The sequence below is a fragment of the Megalops cyprinoides genome, chromosome 17, assembly GCF_013368585.1.
Source record: "Megalops cyprinoides isolate fMegCyp1 chromosome 17, fMegCyp1.pri, whole genome shotgun sequence".
Classification (NCBI taxonomy): Eukaryota; Metazoa; Chordata; class Actinopteri; order Elopiformes; family Megalopidae; genus Megalops; species Megalops cyprinoides.
This window is the reverse complement of record NC_050599.1, coordinates 6,030,714-6,057,096: the sequence shown is the minus strand read 5'-3', so window position 1 is coordinate 6,057,096 and position 26,383 is coordinate 6,030,714. Positions and strand designations below refer to the sequence as shown.

Sequence of the window (26,383 nt, the reverse complement as noted above, 5' to 3'; positions counted from 1 at the left end):
CCCATCCTGACAGCTGGGTTTTATGTCTGTGTCAGTTAGGATGGCAGCTGGAGCAGGTCAAAGGGCAATCGCAATAGGAAGTGAGGTCACAGTTGACGAAGAGCTCTGTTTTTAGTGTCACAGGGGAACTTGACTGTGCAGAACCTGTAATAAGCAGTCAGACGAGAGATAACGCTGGAAATAGATTGCATTGACCCCTTGAATAACCCCTAATCTGTGACGAATGGCACTTTTGTTGGAAACACAAAAGATTCTTATTGGTTTGTTTACTTTATTGCGCTGCAGTGAATGTTTATCACAAAAGGATTGACCTTTATGGACATGCAGTCCTTATTAATGCTGTGAATGTATAAATGCACGTCTAAATGTGTTCATGTTTTAATGCTCAATTCGGTTTACACGTAAAACAGCGGCCCTGGATATTGAGGAAAGGGTAGGCAAGTCTCAGCGGCTTTTCAACAGGTAGCAGAGGGAGCCCGGCACTCGCTGACGGTGCAGATTCACAATCAAAAACGAGCAGCCAGCCGTTCAGCAGCCTCAGTCACTCTCCTGGTTGCCATGACGATATCTACGCATTTGCTGTGGTCTGTCTGTGGATTTGTGTTTTATAATGAAGGCTGTCACCACCCCTTCTTTCTTTGTAGGGTTGGGGGGGGGGGGGGGGGGGGTGCAGTATTTGTGCATGTTGATTTTCAATTAAACCTTACCTGACCTCACAGATACTGGCATCTGTTATGTTTTGTTACTATCAGAAATCTATATACACCTAAAATATTAAGTAAGTTGAGTATTGACGTATAATTAATAATTACACATTGTTGATTAAAAAAATTGTTGATGTCTTGAATTATGTGATTCATTTCACATAATACCAGTTTTTTTTAAGTGACTGAATAGGCCTTTTAAGAATTTTGTGAATGAACCTTCTGTTTTCATGCAACCCTATACTGCAGCCTTCTGGGCCACGAACGTTCTGTAGTTAACGGCATTGTTCAGTCTTGCGTTAGTGTGCCTTTGGCGTGATCTCAGCTTGATATCAATTACCATCCTCGCCACGGTTTCTGTTGGAAGCGTTGCATTAATTACACCGGAATGTTGCCTGCCTCATCAGTCAGATGGTTTGCTTCCTTTTCTCTATAAGGTGACTTGTCATTTTGATTGATTTGTCTGTGAAGGTAGTACTTCGGGACAGTCTACACCAACCCAAGAGCTGCCACCTACTATTTACAGATTGCCTTACAGGTGAAAGTGTGTAATTCTTTATCCGCTGATGGAGTTCTTTCTTAGCGGTGCAGCGATTCTTCTTCAGGCTCTCATTAGACGGTGGTGTTAAATCTTATTCGGAAGACAACCCTTATCCCCACAGCTTACCTTTTTTTGCATTATGATCCACATAAACAGGTGGGTATTCACAGAAGCAATTCAGGTTACATACCTTGCTCAAGGGTGCAAGAGCTGTCCCCCATCTGAAATTTCACCCCGCAGTCCTGTGGTTATGAGTTAATGCCCTATCTGCAACACCACCCCCCTGTCCTGTATTCAGCAGAATGTGAAAATATGACATTGCAATGGTATTAAGAAGTGCTTATGTTACTCAACAGAATGTTTTATATTAATATTAAAAATGGTTTGGGTGTTTTGTGATGGTTTTAGTCATTTTCGGCCATTTTTAGGGAGACTTGGGTTAATGAGCTTAATCAGTTGCAAAACTCAGGTGGTAAATATCTGGGGAGTGTTGGATATATCTGGTAGTCTGTTGTATTGCTAGCTAACTAAATGTTGAAATGGTTATAACTGCAAGCCGCTTTAGATTCTGAAAATTGGATGGAAAGAATAGTAGTTAATGTGCTCATTGGATGGAAAGAATAGTAGTTAATGTGCTCAGGGTAGACAAAATCATGTCTTTTGGCATCTGTTAGTCAAATAAAAGTGAATAATAATGTGAAGTGTTAAACTGATTGTTTTATTTCTGACAAACTGACAAATAGCTGGAAAGAGGTACAGTATATGTGTTTTTGCTTGAATTCTGTAAAATATTTTGTTGGATGGGCAAAAGCGGCATGAGAATATCTGTCAGTCACTGAGTGGAGACCATTTACCCTCTGAGTGGGGCAACGTGATGCAGGCTGGTTAATAATTTACTTCCACTGTGTACTGTGTAACTTTGTGGATAAAAAGCAACCTTCTAGGATTAACAAAAAAACTTTGCCCATCTTTATTTCTAAGGTTCCTTCCATATCTATTTTGGCTCATAAACAAACGAGTCAATTAGACAGGCTTGATTTTCGCCTATCATTTGGTTTCAGTGACATTTAATATAAACAACATGACCTTTTTCGGAGAGAGGTGTGTTGAAAAGTCACTTCAACACAGCGTACTGATACCTTAGAACTCCTGTCCCGGCGCTGCCTAAGTTCCTAATCCTGGTTCATTTACTTTGCAGTTCATCTTGGAAATGAAGAAAAAAAAAACTCTTGGACATGAATCAACCAAATAACCATATCACTTCCTTAGCAACCGTCAATGGTCAAACTGAGCAGTAACAAATATCTGAAGAACTCTGATGCTCCTGTGACCTGTACAGTGCTATACTCAAACACGTACGCACCTGAACACACACATATCCAAATGCACTCACGTGCCTGCTCACCCACACTCACAGGTGAACATAATCACAAACATTCACACAATCACAAACATTCACACTCATAAGCATGTGCGCACACACACACACACACACACACCCTCCTAACAGCTCACAGGTACACAATCACAGGCATTCACATTCAAACACACATACACACATACACATACATACACACACACACACACGCGCGCGCACACACGCACACCCTCCTAACAGCTCACAGGTACACAATCACAGGCATTCACACTCAAACACACACGCTTACACATGCACACACATACACACACACACGCACACACACACCCTCCTAACAGCTCACAGGTACACAATCACAGGCATTCACACTCAAACACACAGGCTCACACACGCACACACATACACACACACACACACACACACCCTCCTAACAGCTCACAGGTAGGGACGGGGCTCTTGATGTAAAACACAGAGCGCTGTTGAGATGGAAAGTGAGGGGAGGGGAAAACAAATTACGTTGTTGAACTTTCTCCACTCGCCGCCTGACGTTTTATTTGGATTTTCCTTCCTGCAGGAAACATCTGGGAAGGGCTTGTCCCACAGAGAGTGGAGCAGCTATGTGCAGCTGTCCTGAGTGCTAAACCTGGACACGCTCAGTATCAACATTATTGTGTCCCAGTCTCAGTGGCTTAGTTCAAAGATCGGCGCCTCCGATCTCTAATATTTCACTAATGACAGTGAAATGTGCTCCGTGTTAATGTTCTGTTGTGGCTCATTGACTGTACAAACCTTATCTGAATCATTCTAATATATCTCCAGAGGTAGCTACAGTGAGAAAAACAATTCTACTTCCCTGCATATCCCTGAGTGACAAGCACAAAACCTGTTTAACATTTTTATGAAGGTTAGTCAAGTTCTTGAAAGGAGGTCATTGTGGAGAGACTCTGAACACATTTGCAAATGGCTTTAAAATGCCGTGTCATCAGAGCGCATTGTCTCTGTAGATCTGTCGCACCGTATCTCCGGAATACTAATGGCCCAGTTTCTTTCAAAGTACAACACTCTCGCTCTACAGGCTGTTGGCTTATGAAGACGAAGAAATACACTTTGCACTGGCCAGGGCTTTACTTCAGTCTTAGGTTTTAGGTTGCACAAAAATGGCCAGTTACCAGTGAACGCGCTTCATGTCTGTGGTAGTTTTTATTATAATTTATCAGTGACTGAGATTATAAAAAGCAGTGCTACCATAGCACTTGTTGCTCTTTTAGATTTAGAGCTCCTGTAATTATGTGCCCAGGTACATTTAGGAAATGCCACCACTCAATAGACCCCTTTGCCATTTTCCCTTCTTCAGTGTTATCTTGTTGTACTGATAATCAGAATAAAAAAATATATAAAAAATTGGCTACTAACTGTATGGTTTCTCCATAATTCCACACAAAAGACTTAATTAGAACTTTGTGTTCTTAGAATGCCTCCTTCCTGTCATTATTATGATTATTTCAATGCGCTTAACATCCACTATGAAAGAGCCTTCCACGGGCTGCTGCTCTGGAGGTGTTTATGTGGTTGTCATGGGTTACAAGCTTGTTATGAATTCTATTGAAATATGCCGGAGCTCATAAAAGCAACAGTGGCAAATAGGCAGGTTGACTGCAATAGAAAACAGATCTGCTAGTGTGGTAACCGGGGCCTGAGATATTACCTTATCATGTCTGATGTGCATGGATGTTTAAGGAAAGTATCCTTGCCTGTGATACTGGAGTCTACTTTCATGTTACGTACACTTCTCCACTACCTCCGTGCACCCAGACAAACTGTGTTTTTGCACTAGCTATCTTTACCATGGCCATGGATTCAGTCTGTCCTCCATCTCTAGTGCCTTTAACGTTGAGCAGCATATCTGAGCAAGTGTTTTTAAGCTTTCTACTAATTCTTCACCATGTTTTGTTGAATGATGTTCACATTTATATATATGTATTTTTTTCATTTAGCAGATACTGGAATCTAGAGCGAATTACAAAGAAAAAAGAAGAAAGTACAGCTAATAAGGAAACCATTTGCGCATGTTAAGACGTTAAGAAAATGCTGTGCTTAAATTCCTCATGCAAAGATGAGAAGGGACCACGTAGTGGATAGATTTGGAATTCGGGGGTTGCGGTCGTGTTGGGGTTGGGGGTGAGACTGAGTAATGCCCAAATAACATTCACAGTTGTATTGTCCATTATGAAGAGGTTCTGTTCAACATATTGTAGAACCACTGGCTGACTAAAAAAAAACTGATCTCTATAAGCTAGGCGTGTAAATTACAATTTGACTTTCAAATATTCTATAGCTCATTGCACATTTGAATAATCAAATCCTGTGCCTTTCCCCAATTACAATTCTTTAGTGTGAATAATGGCACATAGCAGAGATCTGCAGTCACATTTTCAAGCAGGATAATATTCTTGTTTCATAGGTTCCCCTGCCCAAATATTGATAAGGAAAAACTGAAACCCTAAAACAACTTGTGGTCGAATATTGCAATAATCAGATGTTCAGCCTCGGTGCTGCTGTCCCGGCAGCAGTGTGGTGTAGTGGTAAGGAGCAGGACTTGATTCCCTGCTGGAGAACTGCTGCTGTACCTTTGGGGAAGGTACTTAACCCACACTTGCCTTAGTAAAAATTCAGCTGTATAAATGGATAATATGTAAAATTGTAACCTATGTGTGTTGCTCAGGATAAGAGCGTCTGCTAAATGACAATAATGTGTGCTGTGATGTAAACTTTTCTCCCCTGTGAGTCTGGTTCACGGTTAACCCTTAGAAAGTGCATCTTTTGCAGGAATGCTAATTACTTGTACTTTAGTTTGGTGTCTACTTGCTGGTGTCTTTATGGTTGTACCTGTGCTGTCATTATTCTTGCTGCTCCTTTGATAGGTATTTTACTGTATATATCATGCCATTATGTCCTTGTAAGGCACTCTGGATAAGCACTTATGCAAAACAAATAATAATTATAAGAAGTAATAATGTGCAAGAAGAGCCTAATTAGCTTCCATTGAAGAGAATCACTGTCATTATGGAAAAAAGACATTCACTCATTGTTTGAAAAATCTGACCTGCTTTCCATCTATGATGGGTACCACACGAAAACCGGTGTCTTGTGTCATGGATTATTAAGTCTTAGCACATTACCTGAAGGAATGACTATGAGTTTAGTAGTAGTAGGTTGTTTCAGAGGTGCAACATCCTTTACCATTAACCATTTTTATGTACATTTTACAATAATGGTGTTGTGGCAATTATGAAGCATCATATTTTGATTAGGAATACTAGGTTTTTCTGAATCGTTAGAGAAGCCTCAAAAGCAATCAGATAAACATTATGTAATTTCACACATTTCCCTCATGATGCTGAGAAAAATGGAAATTATGGAAAGATGTGTGACTTTAATGTGTTCATCTGAGGTGTTGATCATGTTGACAGGATCTAATTTGTTCATATTAAACTGCGTGAATGGTTGTTCATGGATTTGACCTTTATGCTGGGGAATACTACAGCACACATCTATATCACACTATACACAAACATAGCAAGGCAAACCTTTTTAGAGATTAGTGGTGAGGTATTTAATCAGAATTGTTAGAAACATAACAAGCAATTTGTTATGAGGCCTTTTTGTAACTGTCCAGACTCTTGTCTTGCCTTAATAAGCAACACTATACGTGACTGCCACTAGTGTGAATGTGCTCACAATATGTGCCAAAGCATGCAGCTTATCCTCAGAAAAAAATGCATGCTGGGAAAATGTTTGCACTGATAGTGACAGGATTTTTAATATATATTTTCAATTACTCAATAGGTGTCTAAATACCAGTGTGTAAATATGACACAATTCAGGCAGTGTAAACATTAAAACAATATAAGATAAACATTTCTTAAGAGATGTGTTTAAATAGAGAGGCTCATGAAGTCCATAATTGTCAGACAGAAATAAACATAGCTTTCTTCTTACACAGTTATAATCATGCTCATGATTATGATGCATATAAACTGAATTTATATTTACATTTATTTACATTTATTAAGGCATCTTTCATACCTTATGCCTTTGTAGCTGATGTGTTGAATTAGTGGACTGTATTTAAATCTGAAGTTCCACCGGCTAATGACACATTTTGAGCAGGGGGGAGTTTTGTGTTAAGAGTTGTGTTGAAAATACTGATGAGTGATACTGGTGTTAGGAACAGTAAAGTGTGAGGTTTCATGAACCAAAATTGGGTAGAGCAACATGCTGTCATACACCGTTTGAACCAACAGCAGTGCTTGGCCATGAAGAGTATTTTTTATTACTTCAGTGAGTGATTGACATATCTAGTGACTGGCATATGGTTCATTGTAATGGGTGAAAAAACAATGTACAAAGTAGAGGATACTAGCTTTAAAAAAAAACAATGAAGCAATGCTGATGGATTTTGAATGTAAATTGAGCTAGCTAGTGTTGTAATCAGGTAGTCATTTCCGTTAAGTGGTGAATTTCCTGTTGTGATACAAGAAGAAAAACAAAGAAGGTGTAGACAAAAAAGGAAGGGTATTATGCCAATGGGTAACAGAACTGCAGCACGGCCTGGCAGAGTTCTGTTTCGTTAAGTGTGAAGGCAACAACACTGACAGTATCATAAATGTGAATATGAAGTCAGGATATGATCATTATGATTAACTTAAGAAAGTAAATATCTCAGGGTAGAAATCTATTGTAAATGTATATTGTTATTGCTCTTCCAGCAAAGATTAAAATGTAAATAAAAGGAATATTTATATCATAGCTACATTTTTGCCTGGAGACTGGGTTGTCATACTCAAAAGTCAACATGGTGGTCATCCTGGGTCTTTGAGTAGCATTGTGAAGGACAGACAGTTTCCCAGTAAATTGGAGTTTAAAAAGAAAAAGTAATGCATACATAAGTTTTCTTGGATTTCCATGATCCCAATGTCCCATTTCTGCTCTATTACTTAAGTATGTCAGAAATGTGGGGCATGTGTCCTTTTTTTCTGAAGCTCAGTCAATTTGGTAAAATGATAAGAAGAAATCAAATTTTAACAGCTCTGCTGTGCTTTGGGCAAGCTCAAAGCACGGAGTCTGTCATACTTAAAATGCCAGTGCTCCTTTGAGGATGTTCCACAAGAGAGAAGTAAGGTTCCCCTCGTCAAATATGTGAACTTCTGGATCTGCAGATAAGAGGGAAATGAGACAAGGTTAGAAACTGATGTCTGGGTAAAATGGACCATGTATGGACATATTTCCACATATTTCTGATGCATCACAAATATTTCACCGAGGTCACCGAAGTAATGTTAAGTAAATTTTTATCATGATTATTTTATTTATATTTATTTATCGCTCTAAGATACACAGATCAATTATTCTGTTCCAGGTTCCACACTGTGGCATGTAACCAAGCTTTGTGGTGACTATGTCCTTCATGGTATTACTTAAACACAAGTCTTTCTTTTGTGCTTGTTTTTCAAGACAGCTTTATTTGTATCGTATGGACCTCCAATGTCACACACATGTGGAAGCCTGCTGGAGCCTGCAGTAGACCAAGGGAACACGTGTATGACTCAGTGGAGCCCAGACAGTTGTGGGTTCAAATCCAGGGTGACAGAGCACACGGTGGTTACCCAGACAGTTGTGGGTTCAAATCCAGGGTGACAGAGCACACGGTGGTTACCCAGACAGTTGTGGGTTCAAATCCAAGGTGACAGAGCATACAGTGGTTACCCAGGCAGTCGTGGGTTCAAATCCAGGATGACAGAGGACACTTTCCTGAACTGCTACATTAAACAACCACCTGTATGGAGTAAGCCATCTCAAGTCACTCTCAAGGGTAACTCCTGGGCAGCAAACTCACGGAACATTATTTCAAAGATGTGCTGCTTCACTCTCCTTTTTCCCACTCTGTTGCAAGGACTGTGCCGAGTCTTCGTCTGAGCGAAGTGATGTCAAGAGCCTGTCAGAGTGGCAGTTAACTTGTGTTGTGACATGTTCTGCCACAGTTGTCACAATGCATTGACAGCTGAATTAGATTTCTGTCTAACCAATCAACAATCACGGAAGCCTTGGTGTAAAACTATAGTGATGTCACCAAGAGCTTCCCTTTGGCTGTTTTTACAGGCTAGGCGTCATATAAATGTACAGGACAATTGATTTGTTTGAAATGCACACTGTGCAAACAGTCTGTTTCTCTCTCCTTTGCTCTTTTTGTGTTCAGTTCTTGTGTATCTGACTCTTTATACAGGGAAGAAGAAAGCCTTTTGAAAATGACTGTAAGCCCGCTGGGTTTCAGTGCAGCTTTCCCTCCCCAGAGTATACGCAGAAAAGAGAGAAAAAAAAAAAAAAAAGATTTGCCCCTAGAATGAAGAATGCATTTCTTGGCTGTCTTGTGATCTGCTTTGTCCCAACATCAAAGGAACTCTTGATCTTGGTGGAGAAGCCAAATTTCCAAAGTGGAAAGAGGGGACCGGAGAACATATAGCATAAATGCTTACCTGCTGGCAGTCACAGATGAGTTCTTGTCCGCATTCCTCATCACCAGACATCACAGACTTTGTGCTGACTGTGATGATGGATAAAAAATTACCAACCTTTTCATAGTAAAGTCGCTATTAGACTTCTCAAGCTCAGAATGAACAGACCCATATCAAATGTTTAATATCAATTTTAATACATTGAATAGATCTATTTTAATAGATGTAATAGATTGAAGGTTTTGATGTGCAGATATCTGGCTCGCTACAGGATTTCTGCTACAGATTCCCTTTGGGAACACACAGTATGCATCTGCACAGGGACACTTTTGATACTATTCTGAATGTCCAGTGAGGCAACATGTCTAAATTCATGTTATTGGGATTGGGATACATGAGGAATTTGTTATGAATGGTATTGTATTTGAGGTGTCTAAGCCCACACATTCTCAGTGGTGTATTTTGTTTTTTGTTTTTTGTTTTTTTAAATCGTCAATGGGTCAGACGATAAGCAGTAGCCTCTGGCGTGCGTGTGCAGTAGTGAATGAGTCAGCTCAGCTTGGTTTACGAAAGCACCAGCAGCCTTTAACGCATACCTTTAACAGACAGGCATTCTTACAGTGGTAACAGTTACTTGCTTACTTCCGTACATTTCATGAAACATTTCCATTTTTTCAAAACAGCAAAACACAACACTCAGATCTATACAAAATGATCTCATGTTCATTTGTAAAGTGGTCCTTTTTTTTTTGGAATCACAAAATGATATAAGTAAATGAATATAATTTGTCTTCCAGTGGAAAGTTCACAATGTCATCCAATAAGCACAGGCACAATAAATATGCAGCCATAACCGATCAAATGTCAGTGTGATTTATTGATAATTATAAATTGCATGAAGTGGACATTACTTTTGCTACAGCCATTTTCTCTTAGTTGATTGCACACAAAAATGATTAGAATAAAATTATAAAGGATACACTTTGAAGCACAGGGTTCTTACGATGTTCCTCAAATATCGGGGAATAAAAAATGGATTTTGTCAGATTTTCTTGGATTCAGCTAATTAACAAGCATTAACAAGCATTTGATTCGTAATCCATGTAATGGATTAGTGATCTCACGGTGACATGTATGGATAATCTAATAATCGCTACTACAAACAAGCATAAGAGAAGCAGCCATCACCACTTTCACTGAATCCCAGACTGTCAGGAGCAGAGAAGAACAACGTGATCTATTCTTTGGGATCTACTGGGTCTGCAGGATCTAAGGCTGCAGATAGATCAAGCATAAAGCAGGTGTAGTTTGGAGAGACCAGTCCCGGTTCCAGGCAGAAAACAAGTTTCCTTTAAATGAGAGGAAACATTGTGAGCAGAATTCTGGAACACAAATATTGGAGGGCAGATTTATATAAGAGTCTCTCCTCTACAAACCAGCAAGTAACCTTTACCAGCCTGTCTTCAAATTAGGGGATCAGGGAAGCAGGATTTTTATGTAGCCTACTGTGAACTGATTCCTCATGTGTTTTGTCATTGTAATATCCTGGCATTAAACAAGGCATCTGAATTCACAGACATAGAATTTATATTCTCAAGCCTGAAAGGAGGAAACCTGGAGCAAAAACAGCAAGCTCTGGGATCAGGACTCCACAGTCCCTCAGACTCACAATGCCTGAAATAAAGGGATGTTAAATCATGCTGGATTACTGCTAAGAAAGTGGGAACTCGTTTAATATCTTATCATGCAGTTCGGGGCTGGCGCAACGTGTGGACGAGGCTGATAGCGATTATCAGCTAATCCCACAAGTCAGACAGGCAGCCATCGTCAGGGGCGCCCCTGTTCGTCTGGATCTGGGCTGACAGCTTGGTCTAAAGGGGCATGGAGTGACATCGGCAATGACTCTTGTCGCTATCTGTCAACACTTGACACACAAAAGTGTTTCACAAAGCGACCGCTGGTGCTTGGAACGGGTTTCTGTGATTGTTTTGCCACTCCTGAAAGGACAGTGGTGGAATAATAAAAAAGAGGCCATCTAATATAATGGGGAACAGGAGTATAGCTCATGGTCCAGAATGCTGCAAAGAGCAGAGGGCAGCATGTCCTTACTGAGAATGGTAATCCAACAGATTGTTTTTCCATGGTATTTTTTTTGTCAGACAATTGCGGTTTCAGGCAGGCGTCAGCATTAGACACACAGAGGGTGGTTTTCAGTGTCGATACCCCCATACGAAATAACTGCGCTTTTGCAAAGCTCTTAAAATTGGATATGTCACGTGCATTGTGACAAGGACAAAGTTATTTTTATCCAAAAAATACAAAAAAATGGATCAATTTAGCACTTTGCCCAGAGAGGTCATGGGTGTGTGTATCTGTGTGGCATTATCCTGATGTTTTAAAAAGACCATTAATTTATATGTGCTTCTGCAAATCTTCCATTACAGTGTTACCAGTGCATAGTATATATATATATATATATATATATATAGAGTATTATTTTTGCATGAGAAAACTCTTCTTGTGGCATCACATGCAGCCATAAAGGATGAAGGTACAAAATACAATGAATATACACACAGCACAATATACTATATCATCTAAGTGTGTGCAGAAGGGGAGTTTTCCCATGTGGACAATGCTCTCATCATGGAGAGCAGCCAGGAGACCAGTGTATGATGGCCAGGAATTATTCTGAAACACAAAGAGGGGAGGAGCAATGCCATTGTGTTGTACTTTTTCCAGATAAATTTAGCTGGTGCTACACACACACCTTCAGTACTCAGGAGCTGAATAACTGGCCTTAGCCCTAAATTCACCGTGAGGGAATTTCCCACATCCCTTTGATCCAAATGCGGTCTGTGTTGGTCAAGGAAGTGCTTGAGGACGGAGGTTAAAATCACCAGGTGGGACAGTTCCATTATATCTTTTAGCAAAGTACTTAAACTGGATTGCTTTAATCAAATAAATTATCACAATGATTATTTCCAGGGGCAATGAATCAGAAATGCTCAGAAAAAAGGTCATCTATCAAATATGTGGCCAGAACTGATTTTCCATGAATGTCCTCAAAACCGTAGTTTCTGTGGTTCTGACCTATGAAGACTTGAACTTGAAGAATATGAATGCCTCTGATCTGATCTCTTAAGACGCTGTCTGGGGTCTCCAAACCTGGCTCTGTCCTGAACTGAAGTTTATTTGAACTGAAGCAATGAGACTGCATTACTGTAACCTACTTTCAGGCCTACTAATTGCAATTGCACTTTGCATTCATTTTGCATTTGTACTTTGTGCTGATGTTTGCACTTACTGTTCATAGTAATGCTCTGCAGTTGTCTGAAAAATACATGAATAAAAGCATGAATACCAGACACAGGAATAGTAAATCACCTCTGATCACCTCTGCCTGCCCCTCCACAGTGGGGGTGGCAGTGTAGCATAGTGGTAAGAAGCAGGACTTGTAACTGAAAGGTTGCTGGTTCGAGTCCCCACTTGGGGACTGCTGTTGTACCCTTGGACAAGGTACGTAACCCACAATTGCCTCAGTAAATATCCAGCTGTATAAATGGGAAACACAGAAAAATTTTAACCTATGTAAGTCGCTTTGGATGAAAGCGTCTGCTTAATGCCAATAATGTAATGTAATAATGTAAATATTCTGCCATATGCTTTAGTGTTTTACTCCATTTTATTGCTTTAGTATCTGAATCATTGTTGGCCTATGATACAGAGAGAAGACTGCAAACACAGACACTGATGAAGGTCTGATTAATCTAGTTGTGGGCTCTCAGTAGCAGGTCTCTCCTCTGTCTGCAGTTCCACTGATCACAGTGGTGCGCTGACACTTTAAAGGGACTTCAAAGGGAGGCTTTTACAGTAGGGCTAAAATAAGTTAACCTTTGGAACCAGGGGTCTCCCTCCTGAGCAGCCACTGTTGAATTGATTTCAGGGTGAAAAGGCGAGAACAGAATTTGACAAGCCAGCAGTCAGTATAAAGCCAGCAGTATATTGAAAACACTACACACTACATTAGTCTATCCATCAAAGCAAAAACACACCTCATAGTGGATGTGTAATTTACACACCTACATTACATTACATTATTGTCATTTAGCAGACTTATCCAGAGAGACTTAGGTTACACATTTACATATTATCCATTCATACAGCTGGATATTTACTGGGCCAATTTTTTTTTTGGTTAATTACCTTGCCCAAGGGTACAATGGCAGTAGGCCAGCAGGGAATTGAACTGGCAACCTTTTTTGGTTATGAGCCCTACTAAATACCACTACACCACACTGCCACAGATGTGTGTGTGTGTGGAAGTCTGAATGGATGTTTGCGTGCTCTTCTGTAAGCCTCCTTCCTCTACTGTGTCCTCAGAGTATAATGCTTTCAAAACAAGGCAAGGTGTGAAAACTGCTCCTTGTATAGATCTGGTTCTCTACCTCTGCTTGACATTCACGGTGTGAGTGGATAATACAAATCTGAGAGAACCACCTCCCCAGGACAGAGACTGATAGTTATGTCAGAGTCTGTGAAGGTCTCAGATGGTCCAAGATGGTTAAATTGAATTTGAACATTGTGGGAATGCCTGAAACCAGCATATCAATCAAAGACGGGCTATCGCATATGAGAAACAATGAAATGCTGGGGGTGGTAACAAAAGAACTCTTTGGGGGTTTAATGCCGAGCTCTCTTCATCTGTAAACCTCCTTGGCCTGACCTCCAGTGCTTGAAAAAAGCATATCAATGCAGTCCAACATAATGCTCAAGCAGCTGTGGTTGGTTGTTTTATGTTTTGCTGCTCTCAACGGTGAGAGGAATCAAGCGAAACTGAACCAGTTGTAATTCCTTAGTCTTGGTACAACATAAACAAATGCAAAACTTACACTCCCTCTCCATTTACCATGAGAGCACAGGCTCTCAATTCTTTGCCCAGACAAGAAGGGGAGGGGGAAAGTTGTGTCTGAATTGTAAGCCCACTTCTGCGTGAAATGCATTTTCCCCGCATCTCCTTTGAAGTGAACTGCAGCTGTACACATATGCCAGTGATCTTGAAGGCAAGAGAATAAACTATTTTCAAAGCAAACATGCATGTAAACTTGAATCCTGTGAATGATAGGAATGAGTGAAATGAATGTATGCCATTTCATTTTTTTACTCACAATCATACAGACAAGAAAGAGAAGAAACATGTGGTATCTATGTTATATCAGTTTATGAGAGAGAGAAAGAGAGACGGAGAGAGAGAGAGACAGAGCGTGTTTTGTATAGCATAAAGTATAAAATACCAATTATGAGCACACTGACAGTGTCAAAATTCACATCAGCTTGCATGCTCCATACTTACTGTATCTATTTAAGCCATGTAGAGGTAAGTTATTTCTGACAGAGGGACACAGCCACGTAGAGGGGGTGAGGGTCTCGGGGTTTAGAATTTCGGGGTGCAGTATGCAGGGGGCTGTGAGACGGATGTGAACATACACCAGCACAAAGGTGGGGGGGAGCGTTTCATCAAGCCACTGTAATGCTTTGTACTCAACTCTGAGTAATGAATTTTATCAAAAAAAAAGTGAAAAAAGGCGTGGAGCGGCCACGGGGGGATTTATTTCTTAATCTCCTGACTGATGGCCCTCAATGCGGAGTTCTGTCAGGTTAATTTTCCACATCATGTACTCAATTACTGGCCTCTCAGATGGAATTATACCTTTAATTTCCAGCCTGTTTTTATGTTTACATCCAACAAAGGACCAGGGGTGGCCGTTTTTTTCTAAACGGTTTTCGTGGGTTTTAAAGATCAGATCCAGTCGTAGCGACTGTCTCTGAGATCAGAGGTACCACTCCGCTGTTCTCGGTGGGGGTGTGAAAAGCAGCACGCCGCAGATGACAGCACCGCCACGGCGTACTTCGCCTTGTGGGTGGCGACTCCGCGAAACGGCCGTCTCTGTGACAAACGGCTGATGCGGTTGCTACGTACTGCCTTGCTCTGCTGCCTTTCCCGATGATGAATGACGGCCTCAGCACGGAGGTGGCCGCAGGCAATGAGAGCTGACCATATCAGACCACGTGTCCGAGCTGACACACAGGGAGGCTTTGGTCCTGTGTCTCTGTTCGGTTTTTGATTAGACAAACATCTGTATTGCCCAGTTACACTTGCAGCATAAAGGAAGTATTTTCCTGCATGGAGATGCCATACATTCCGGATCTAAAAGTTGACACAACGTGTGTTATCATTTTTATATTAGTAAGAATGTCACTATCAGCTCTATAAATATGTAAGTTCTGTTTTTTTTAAGGAAATCCTCAATTGTTCTGTTTATCTAACCAATCATGGAATTTGTAGTGTAATTTGTCCAGGTGTGCTAATACAGTATACAACATCTACGGAGAAGAGACAGTTGCATACCTTTAGAGAACAGTGCACAGTAGTCAAAGTGGTCCAAAGATAGCAGAAAATCTGAAAATATTCCAGCCAGTCTGGCAAAACTGAGATGCATCAGTGTTCACCAGAAATATGGAAGACTGTCTACTGGCACAAAAACATAAAAGAAAATAAGTACTTTGGGAGAAATATCTTTTTCTAGTTTTATTATAATATGAGGTATTTTATTGTTGATTTATCTGGTTTGTCACATAAAATTGCCCACTGCTCATTAGAAAAGCAAAATAGTAGTCTTGCAGGAAGAAATAAGTAGCAGTAAAACATCACCCACTGTCTAGCTGTTACTGCAAGTTGTCACAGTTTGCCCTCTCTGTGAAATAAATGCTTTTGCCATTCTTAAGAAGCACATAACTACTTTAAATGTAGGAACACATATGAAGGCTACAAACTGTGGAAAATGTGCGTTTTGCTGATAAGGTTTAAGTTCACATATTTTAGCTGGAAAGCACTTTGACAGCATCTCTTGCCGTGTGAGGAGCAGCCATTGTGTCCACCCATTCATTTAGCTGGCTTCACTGAATGGATGCCCGTGGTGAAGAGCAGTTATAAAATGGCAGGTCGTTGAGCTTTCGCACCTTTTTTTAGCCTCGCCACTCATCCTGAAATATGAGTCATCAGATTGACTATCCGTATTGATACCCCAGTTGGCCTTTACCTGCTATTAAACAGGTGGTTGATCCGTGCCTCTTGGGAGAGGCGGATGCATTGTGGAGTGGCCAGCGTGGTTCAGCCATCTCGCTCTTAACAGCTCCGGGGAGGCTCGTCTGATGACGAATGTCTGAATGCCTGTAATGCGCACACAGACGCTGAGCTCAGAGAAACCCAGTTATTTTTATGAACGGAGCGATTCAGGCTGCACCTGATGCACACAAATGCCCCCATTTTGCAATTTTACAGAAAGAGCAATTTCTTGTCACTTTTCATGTACAATTATGGCTTCTGTCGAACCAGAACATTTCAGGATGGCAAGTGTGTCCCCACTTTTGATCTTAGTCTAAATTATGTGTAATCTCATAAAGTCTTCATTATGCACACATAATGCATGTATGGGCATGGCATTGTTACTTCATAACGTAAATCATTCATAAACACTGCAGCGTTTTATAATGGCTAACACAGAATTACACAGTATAGTTTATGTAAAAAATGAAACCATGTTGTTACATATAGTTGGTGTATCTGTCTATGTCAGCCATCATGAAGCACATTTGTTTGTAACTGCTTTATAAAGTGGTAAGGTCATGCTCCTCTAGTTCATGTATTCTTTATGAAGGCCTTATGAAGCTACACTCTAAAGTTAAACTACTTGGAAATGGCTAAAATAAACCCTGCAGTCTCTGAATGATTTATTTCCTTGAACCGAGTATCCAGCCTCCCACATACTTCATAGGTTGAATTGGAAAATGTATTTCTTATATTTGGACAGGAAGATTATTATGCAGATTGCTATTTTGCTGTGCTCCATTCTGCAACCTGTAAAATCCTAACCTGCTTGACACCAGAAATACTTTCCGTATTCAGTTATTTGTGTTAGAACAGTACAACAGTTTGTCAATTCAACGGCATTCATTTTTTAAAATTTATATCAGTCTGCTGCTGAGACAGGTAGCTGCCCATTTGTTAATTTTCCTAAATATGTTATGAAAAGGGCAATGCATTCCTGATCTAACATACATTTGATGTGTGGTTAATAAATACTTTTAATAATAAATACTTTTGAAATTAGAAATTCATTCTGTAGCAGGTTTTCAGTGTCACAAAAGCTTTGTAAATAGTGGACCTTTGTATATTATTGGTGTTGTGGCCTTGATGACTGATGGTTCCTGTGTCATTCAATTTTGAGTATTCACCAGTGAGGTTATACCCTTTCTCATTGCATGTTTATGGTAGGCTTGATATTCTTTTGAACAGACAGTAACTGAGATCTCATCTTATTAAATAAGATTTTCAGAGGCCACAGTGGGCAGAAATGTCATTCATTTCTAGTAGTACATGTCTGTTTCTGCACACCCGTGCAGTTTTTATTAGGTGTGCAGATGTTTTCCTTTTTTGCAGTGTTGTATTAAAAACTACAAATGTTAAAACATGTTTTATATGAATGGTTCATTCACTTACCTGGATGGACAGGTGGTTTTCAACATGAAAGGTTGTGGGGAAATATAGAATATAAATATATTCAGTATGTGAAATATAATGTATATATGAAAGAAAGAATATAGGCCAGCATATTCATCCTGCACTTACATGTTTGCCCTCCAGTAAATTCCTGAGAGTTACATTATTTACAAAATGATTCATAGAGCTACTCATATTTTAGATATATATTATTTCATTTTACTGAAATTGAAGCTACCGCAGATAAATACCACTAGGCAGGCTAGACCATGAAAAGACAGGTCGATATTTATTTCTAATTAATGGTTCTGCTATTGTGGAAAAAAAAAAATTATGTGTGTGTACATATGTATGTATACTCCGCAATGACGAGTTGCATTGTGATATTGGACAAGGCATCCTGTAGCCAACCTGTTAACAGCGTGCTGCTAAACTCTTTGCTCCAAAGACTTAGTATTTACTTAGCTTCACCATTGTACTTCCAGTGCATTACAGAATCTCTCGCGCCACACTTTTATCAATAATGAATTCTTCGAGGCACTTATGATCTAGGTTTTTTCCTCTGGGGAGTCTGCGGTATGCTAAGATGTGCTATCAAGAGCGTAATGCAACTTGAATACTCTTTAAATCATTATAAGTTTGTCCTACTTTCATTGTGCTCTCAGATTTAAATCTCATTACTATGCTTTCAAACCCTCTGTCCATTATTCCAAAGCAGCTTATCCGAGTCAGGGTGATAATACGCTTCAATAATTATGTTTCCATTAAGACACTAAAGCTAATACTGTCGACACCTTTCACATTTAGTAAAAAGTCACCAAAAGAAGGAAAAGAAAAACTGGTAAAGTAGCTGATGGTTCTGTAGACGGTGCTTAAGATATTTGATGCTGAAGTACTGTAGAGCAAGTAATTGTCAAAACTTAACACTTTTAAAAAAGTGTTAGCACTCTTAAACACTTTTTAAAAATCACAACACATCACCTGTTTGTGTGATTTTATGATTCAGAAATATTTTTTTATGGTAAATAATTTAAAAGTATTCTTTTTGATGAATATTTTAATAACACTTGGCCTTAGTCAATAAATGTACCATCAAATTGTTTGCTAGTCTGGTTTTAAGTCAGTATCAGTCTATATGTCAGTCAACAGCAAGTAAATATGGTCTGCATCTCAGAAGTGAGTTGCACAGCTGAATGAATTCCTGAATTCATTCATAATCATTAGTTTGCAATGCAAAACCTTATGATGCAAGGAAACAACATAATAACATTATTATTACTTATTGTATTTATCACTGTTGGAGGCTGCCAAGGAAAAACAACATTCTGAATATTTGTGCATAGTGGCAATGAATTATTATTATTATATGTACATATACAATAAAAGATGCATTAGACTGCAGCTTTCGCATGTGTCACATATCTGTGTCTGAGGCTTTTTTTGATACGAAAAGATTAAATTGGGAAATAACAATGTATCAAGGTGCGTATAACAGCAATGCCAAATTAGTTCAGTCACTCAAATACAGGGAAAGAAATTTTTAATGGACTTCAAGAAGGTGCCCGTGGTCAATGAGCAATGAGGCGCTAAAAGTTAGCATTGTCACAGCGGTGAGTTCGTGCTTGAGAAAGTTTTTCCTTTTGAAAGTTACCAGCTGACATAAGAAGTATTAATAGAACAGCTGTGACAACTTCATCATGAAATACGGGTACTTCAAAAAGACACACTACCTGTGGGTAGCGGCAGCAGTATGCTAAGTTTGCATGCAGGCTAAAAATAGCAGCACTTAATAGTTTATGTGGCAGGTCCTGCTTCAGATGATGCAACGCAGTACTGTACTCTCTGTGGCCTCATACATGGATATTATGTTACTGTAAGGGCCGGTAGCTATAGAGACATAGAGGTTGTGCAGAAGAGACTGTTATTTACAGTAGACTAACCTCTGGATTCGATCAAAAGTCAACTTAAGGAAAAATGCTGTTCAGTGAAGAAGAAAACTGATTAAACCAACACTGTATCACCATAATGTAACCGCCTGGATTCAGTGAATACCACCAAGTCATTGTAAGCAGAACAATCACTTTATTGTCATGCAGTGAAGGATTAATGTGGGAGGTTTTGGGTGTGGGTTTTTCTTTTTGATTGAATGACTCTCTGCCTTACGGTTACTTAAGCAATTTTGATTGAATCCAGGAGGAAATGATTGTTCATGATACAATGCTTTCTGGGGCAGCTTCTCTTTTTCTTTCTGTGGTGTCATTTTTATATGGTTTTGCTGACATGGTGGTACAACAGAAGCCAAAATATTGCATTCACTGTCTTTCAACCCACACGGTATTCATTGTAGCTTCAGTGTGTAATGCTTTATACTAATCAAATATGTTCTATATTAAATCAAAATATTGTTCCACTGGCATTTACTCGAACCAATTCAGTACAAATCTCACTTTCATTTTAAAATACGACGAGGTTACAAAATGTAGAGGTTACAGAATCCAAAATGCATAAAGTCTTATGCCTAATGGGATCTCAGTCTGCCTTTAGCTGTCCTTTAGTTGTGTCTACATGACATGATAATGCGTATGTACCGTAAAGAATCATTATACAAAAAGGTAAAGATGCTTAAACAAATCATACTTTAAGAAGTAATTTAATAAATACAAAACTAATTTGACTTATTTCTGCATAAAATGATGGTTAGCAACAAAGCAGTTGATAATATTACTCACATTGGCTTTGTCCACAGACAGGATAAAAATTATGACAGGAGCACTGTGGATTTGGTCAGTGAGGGAGACAGATTGCTACACCTATCAGACAACTACATCGGATAGCTGTTACTGTACAGCTTAATATTAATCATGACAGCTAACGCTGTTACACAGCTAACGCTGTCGTCATGGCTAGCTAGACAGTTATTCTGACAATCTGACTACTTTTGGTAAATACATGGGCATTCTAGCAACATATCTTATTCAGCCTATATGTTAGCCAGAGTAAAGCCACAGTTATTTGACACGTTATTTAATGTAAGCAGAAACAGCCAACAGCCATGTATGTGTTTGGTTTTTTTTGTTTTCAGTCATCAGATGAGATAAATTAGAAAGCATTCTGTGTGGTTGCTACTGGTTGCGAGTGAGGTCGTGTAGGAATGACCTTTTTTCCCGCCAAGGTACTATTCCATAACACAGGGGGATTATGTGTGCTGTCAAGGTTTCTGACTGGTGATGCTGAGGTGCGTGTCTTAGCTATGTTTCTGTACTCTCTGTTCTGCTCCCTGTTCTGCACTCCCTGGCTGGCTCTCCAGCTAAGTCAGCAGTCTTCCATCAGGTCACTGAAAGCGCCCACCGCCCTGAGGCTGATGGGTTTTGACCGCTGGCCTCAACATTTCTGACAGCGTCTAAAAATATGAAAGGAAGATAGTTCAGGTTTACGTGGAATTTCTGTACGTTTGCAAACATTTAACTGTATGAGTTGTTATTAAGAAAAAAAGCTTACGCACACACACACACACACACACACACACACACAGGGCACAACAGCGCTCTGCCAGGGACTTTAACCTGTAACCTCCTGGTTACAGGTCAATTTCCCTACCAATCACATCACACTACCATCTCATGTCAAGTCTTCTTCACTGCCCTGACCTTCTCCTCTCCTTATTTGTAATAAACATGTTTTCAAAGATATGAAATGTTCAGTGACACCTCTTTGTAAGACAACATATTCCATCTGTTTTATTACAGGAGACTGACCTTCTGGACATCGCTTATATCAAGGATGCCAGGAGTGGGAAATACACAAAAACGCCAAAGGTATGTTTCACAGTGAAAGTATTATAGTTGTGCCCATCACAAACAAACTGTTCTGAATGGCAGCTACTCTTCCAGTCTTATTGCTAGTATTGGTATGCTGCTGCCTCCAAGGAAGAATTGGAGTGTCATCTGTCATCTGTCTGATATCTGGCTTGCAAGCTGTGGTTGTTGGCTCACCTTGAATCTAATGTCTAACGTCTAAGAAGAGTACATCAAGCAGGATTGGAGAATGACACGGCTAGCCTTCAGTCCTCCTGCATACATCACCTCTTTTGGTCTTATTCTGTCAGTCGGCTATCACAGATTTTGTCACCACACATACCATAGCGGATAAATCTATGATACTGCACTGATCACAGTACGCAGGTAGCTACTGGTGCCACTGCCAGACAAACTCCCTCTGAGACAGGAGCTGGTGACAGAGGCTGCTTCACTTGTTTTGGAGAAATTCCACCTCTGCACTTAGCCCCAGAGTGCCAGCAGCTGGTGGGAATGTGCTTGTGAAACAAGGACAAGCATTGCACGCTGGCAGGGCCTCTCTACAAGGAGAGAGTACTACTACACATGTTGCATCTTTCCTTATTATTGCGATGGGATGCAGGTGGACTCCTTGCATCCTCTCTTGCCTGTGGCACTGAGTAGTCACTGAGGACTCTCAAAGGCTTCTTTGCTGCTGCTGTATTCACATGACTATGTCACCCCCTGGCCTGGGTGAGGGTCTCATTAGCAGGGTGTAGAGTTCAACTGAATGATGCAGCTGCAAGAATGTGGAAGCCTCCTGGGCAATGTTCTATGTTCCATGGAGTCCCCCTGGTAGAATATGTTCTGCAGCTATGCAAGCTTCCTGCCCATGTGTTCCAGATTCCGCAGTCAGAATGTTGCAGAATCCTCTCTCAGTACTTTTTCCCCTTCATGCTTAGGAAAGCATTACTGATCTCTGGGTCTGTCCAGGTGTAGTTGACACAGCGATTTGGCTTTGAGTAAGGAAGAATAAAGTGCGTGACATTTATGATCATTCAGAGTTTCAAAGGGGGGGAGTCTTTGAGGTGCTCACTTTGAAAGAAAAAATGTGGGTGACACATTCATAATTGCGTTATTATGTACCATCACTGAGAGTAATGACCTTTCTCTGAATTATTCAGATTAGTCAATTTGAATATGCTAAGTCCATTAGTCTATTTGCAGTCTTGATTATAACACATTTATAACAGTTTATAGCAACCACGACTGTCTATCTTATTAGCTTAATAATTAACTGACTTGCTTATTAATTTCATTATATTATTAACTTAATTATGGATAAAAAATTGTGTTGGTAATCCTTTACAGCAGATACCTAAAATAATGTATTCAAACCATGTGCACTCACTGATTAGAAAAAGGCTGTGAATTTTGAGTAGTGTTTGCCTTGACAGGATATAACAGCCAGAGGCAACTCGAGTTAAACATGTTGTCCATACCATTACACAGAGCAGATTGTACTTTTTGAGGAGAAAAGGCTAAGGGGAGGCAGTGTGAAAAATGATAACATCCCTAATTGGAAAAACCTCATGGCAGCATGCAGAATAGGCCAGCACCACAGTGCCGTCCTGTTTTGAAGGGGAATCTCAAACCACCGTATGTTTTTAGTTTTGCTTTTTGTACAAGAGAAAGTAACAGAAATGCCCCCCCCCCCCACCTTTGTGGTTTTTTCTCACTGGATTCTTTCATTTCGTTTAATTAATATGAGATGAGGCGCTGTGTTTTCTCCAACCGTTTGACAGTTCATTAACTTTAAGTAAGGAATTTTCCTATTTAAATTTCTCTTAGCTAATTATGAGGCCAGCTATCACCAAATGAACAGAATGTTCTGAGAAAAATAACACCATCAGCAACCCACAATATGCAACCACTACTTTAACCTCTGGGACCCTGAGGGTAACAGTGGTCTGCTCATTTTTCACTCCTGTTTCTTTGTTACATACCACTCCTTATAACCGTACACAATGGATCTGGGACTACACATAGTGTCCATCAGCATAAACAGTAGAATGGGAAGCCAATTTGATACAAGGACTCATAAAGTACTTTGGCCATCAGCAGTCCCCTTTGTGGGGTAAAGGCAGCAGGGGCATAAACATTAATTATAATATAAAATTATGGCAAAATTTACTGCCAATAATTATGGCAAACACAAGCTGATCAGCTAAACAATATCTTAAATATAAAATCAAAACAAACTACAGAATAAATAACTACAGTAAAAGGATGTAATCTGAGATAAACTCAGAACTGAGTCAATTCAAATCAATTTGGGAAAAAATATACATATAGAAATACATTTTATTTTTCAGAAATGCCAAAGACTACAGTGAGAGCTAAAGGTGTGAGCTTTCTGTATATCTCATCTTTTTCAAAAGGTACTGCATGAAAAAGATGTGATTTCTTTCAATCATCAGTAGCTATATTATTTGTGTCATATATTACATTACATTGCCAGTGCAAAGCTTCAGCTCCAATCTTTCCTTTGAAAAGTTGCTGATCACAGGAGCTCCTCTTGAGCTAACTCCCTTGTAACTGGTGGGAAACAGACAAGGTGTAAAGTCCTCTCAGCAGGTGTATTTTTCTTTTTACTGACAGCCTTTTTTGGGAGGCTTTTTAGAAACCTTTTTGAGTTATTTCAGACATCTCAAGACAACCAGGATCTGTTCTCTGAGATATGACCGCAAAATTCTCCTGCCAAAAATGCACTCCAGGCACCGAATCTGTCTCCTCTCACACCTGTGTCTGGGTGCTCACTTTTCAACATGGGGAGTTCATTCCTTTGGATGTAACTTTGGCTTGGACTGAATTAGATGCAAGATTCCAATTGCATTACAGTGTCAACAACTGCAGCAAACCAAGCAACTTTGAAAGAATGTGATTGGCTGAGGCATCTCTGAGCAAAGATAGATCAAATTAGTCAGAAATCGCTGACAGTACCATAGGGCCCATTAGATTAAATACTTCACTCAAAGGACAAAGCCCTTAGTAGCTGACTTGAACAGAGGCCTTAATAAAAAATTATTTTGAACTGGAGAACAATCATATAGAAGTTCCTCTTGTGCATATGAAGTTTACTCTGAGCTGCACTGCAGCAGTTGAAAATATCAAAGAAGCAGCAAGTCTTTGACAGATCACACTTGACAGAAATGTGATTCTACAGAAAGCTGTTTGAATATGAAATAAACTGTTAGGATTTTTTCCCATGCCTGTTTTCTAACTACAGAACAAAGAGCTCTCTCAATTAATAAGTCTCACATTAGCACTGAGACACTGCAGCTACACCAAGGGTATGAAATCACTGCACTGCATAAAGGCAAACCATGCTCCATTGATCAGTGTTTCACATTCTTTTAAAGAATGCTCTGTAGTTTTCCTTTTTGTCATTAATATTTAATGAAAACAGACGTGGACACTGCATATATGAGGGACAGAGGTGTAGCATAGTGGTAAGGAGCACGACTCCTAACCAAAAGTTTACTGGTTCAATTCCCGGCTGGGGCACTGCTGTTTTATGCCTGGGCGAGGTACTTATCTCAGAATTGCTGCAGTAGATATCCAGCTGTATAAATGGATAACATGAAGAAAACTGTAACCTATGTAATTCCTTCTGGATAAGAGCATCTGATAAATGCCAGTAATGTAATGTAATATATTGCATCACCATGTTCATACCATACACATGGAGTCAAAAGATTTCTCAGTTTGTTTTTGGGTTTAGGGTGTTCCCAGAAGATGGACTCGCCTGCTGATTGTCAGCTGAATAAACTGAGATGGTGGTGAAGCTGGATGAGAGTTTATAGTATGTGGGGTGATAGCCATGTTTGCCTTCAGTGTGATCATACTGTTTTAAAGAGAAAGGAGTCAGGAATTTAGATATAATAAAATAAAATAAATGGGTTATCATATAAATGTTGTGAATTTGGATTTATTAGTCATATTTGGTACCTGGTCAAATGTTTCAGAAGGGCTGAAGGGTTTCAGTGGAAGGGCTCCACCAAATAAAATCAGTTTTGATATTCTCTTGACCTAAAAGCAAATGTAGCGGCTGCTTGTTCGTGTTTTGAATCTACCCTCGTTCCCTGCATGGAAGCACCCTGTCTATTTCTGTGTTGTGCCATATTTACTGGGCCTTTTGTACCTTCCAGAAATCTGGCTACAGGAACTTGGAAGTTGACCGCTGTTAAAAATAACATGTGCACATATGCTGCAGCCCTACCGGAGCTGTTTGTTAGCCTCCTGCTCAGTTGTAGCTAACCTCCCAACAACACCGGCAGCTGCCCGGGCTTGCATTAGAATGCAAAGGCCACGGCTAGCAGCTTGTCTCATCTCTGTAGTGGTCATGTATAACCCAGATGGAGGCTGTGGCCTGCAGGCCTTTGGACCCTGTGCCTGGGCAGAATTTTTGATTCATAGACTCCCGCAGCTAAAAAAAAAAAAAAAAGGGGAGGGGGAGAAAAACAAAGTGAACGTTTTCCAGGTCAGTCAGGTTAATTACCATTTGTCCTCAACATCCCATAAATTACACTGATTACAATTTTCTAGCTTTTTTTTTCTGCCTTTGATGCCCCATCTTCCACTGACTTTCCCAAAATAAACTGACCTCTACGGGTGTCTAGCAACGAGTAGAGGCTAATCATCTTCCTGTTCCAGTCAGAGACAGAACAATACAATTGGGGCATTCTTCTGGGACACTTGTTTTGCAATTTTGGACCTACAGAGGGCAAGGCCCATCTTTCCCCCTTATTTAAGACCCACCAGTGGCTTCGAGTGCTTTCAGCCTTAACAGCTGAAACTGCTGCCAAGATTAACAATGTAAGAATTTCAAGACAGCTGGTAACACTAACACAAA

General features: G+C 39.9%; 1 protein-coding gene across 1 annotated transcript in view; it reads left to right on the top strand.

Moving 5' to 3' along the window:
• Positions 1-25,718, top strand: part of LOC118792376 (1-phosphatidylinositol 4,5-bisphosphate phosphodiesterase beta-1-like) — a 57,561-nt gene extending 31,843 nt beyond the window's left edge. The window contains exons 3-4 of the mRNA XM_036550213.1: positions 21,442-21,510; positions 25,680-25,718. Of these exons, the coding sequence (XP_036406106.1) occupies positions 21,442-21,510; positions 25,680-25,718 (108 nt within the window). The remainder of the gene's footprint in view (positions 1-21,441; positions 21,511-25,679) is intronic.
• The last annotated feature ends 665 nt before the right edge of the window (positions 25,719-26,383 follow it).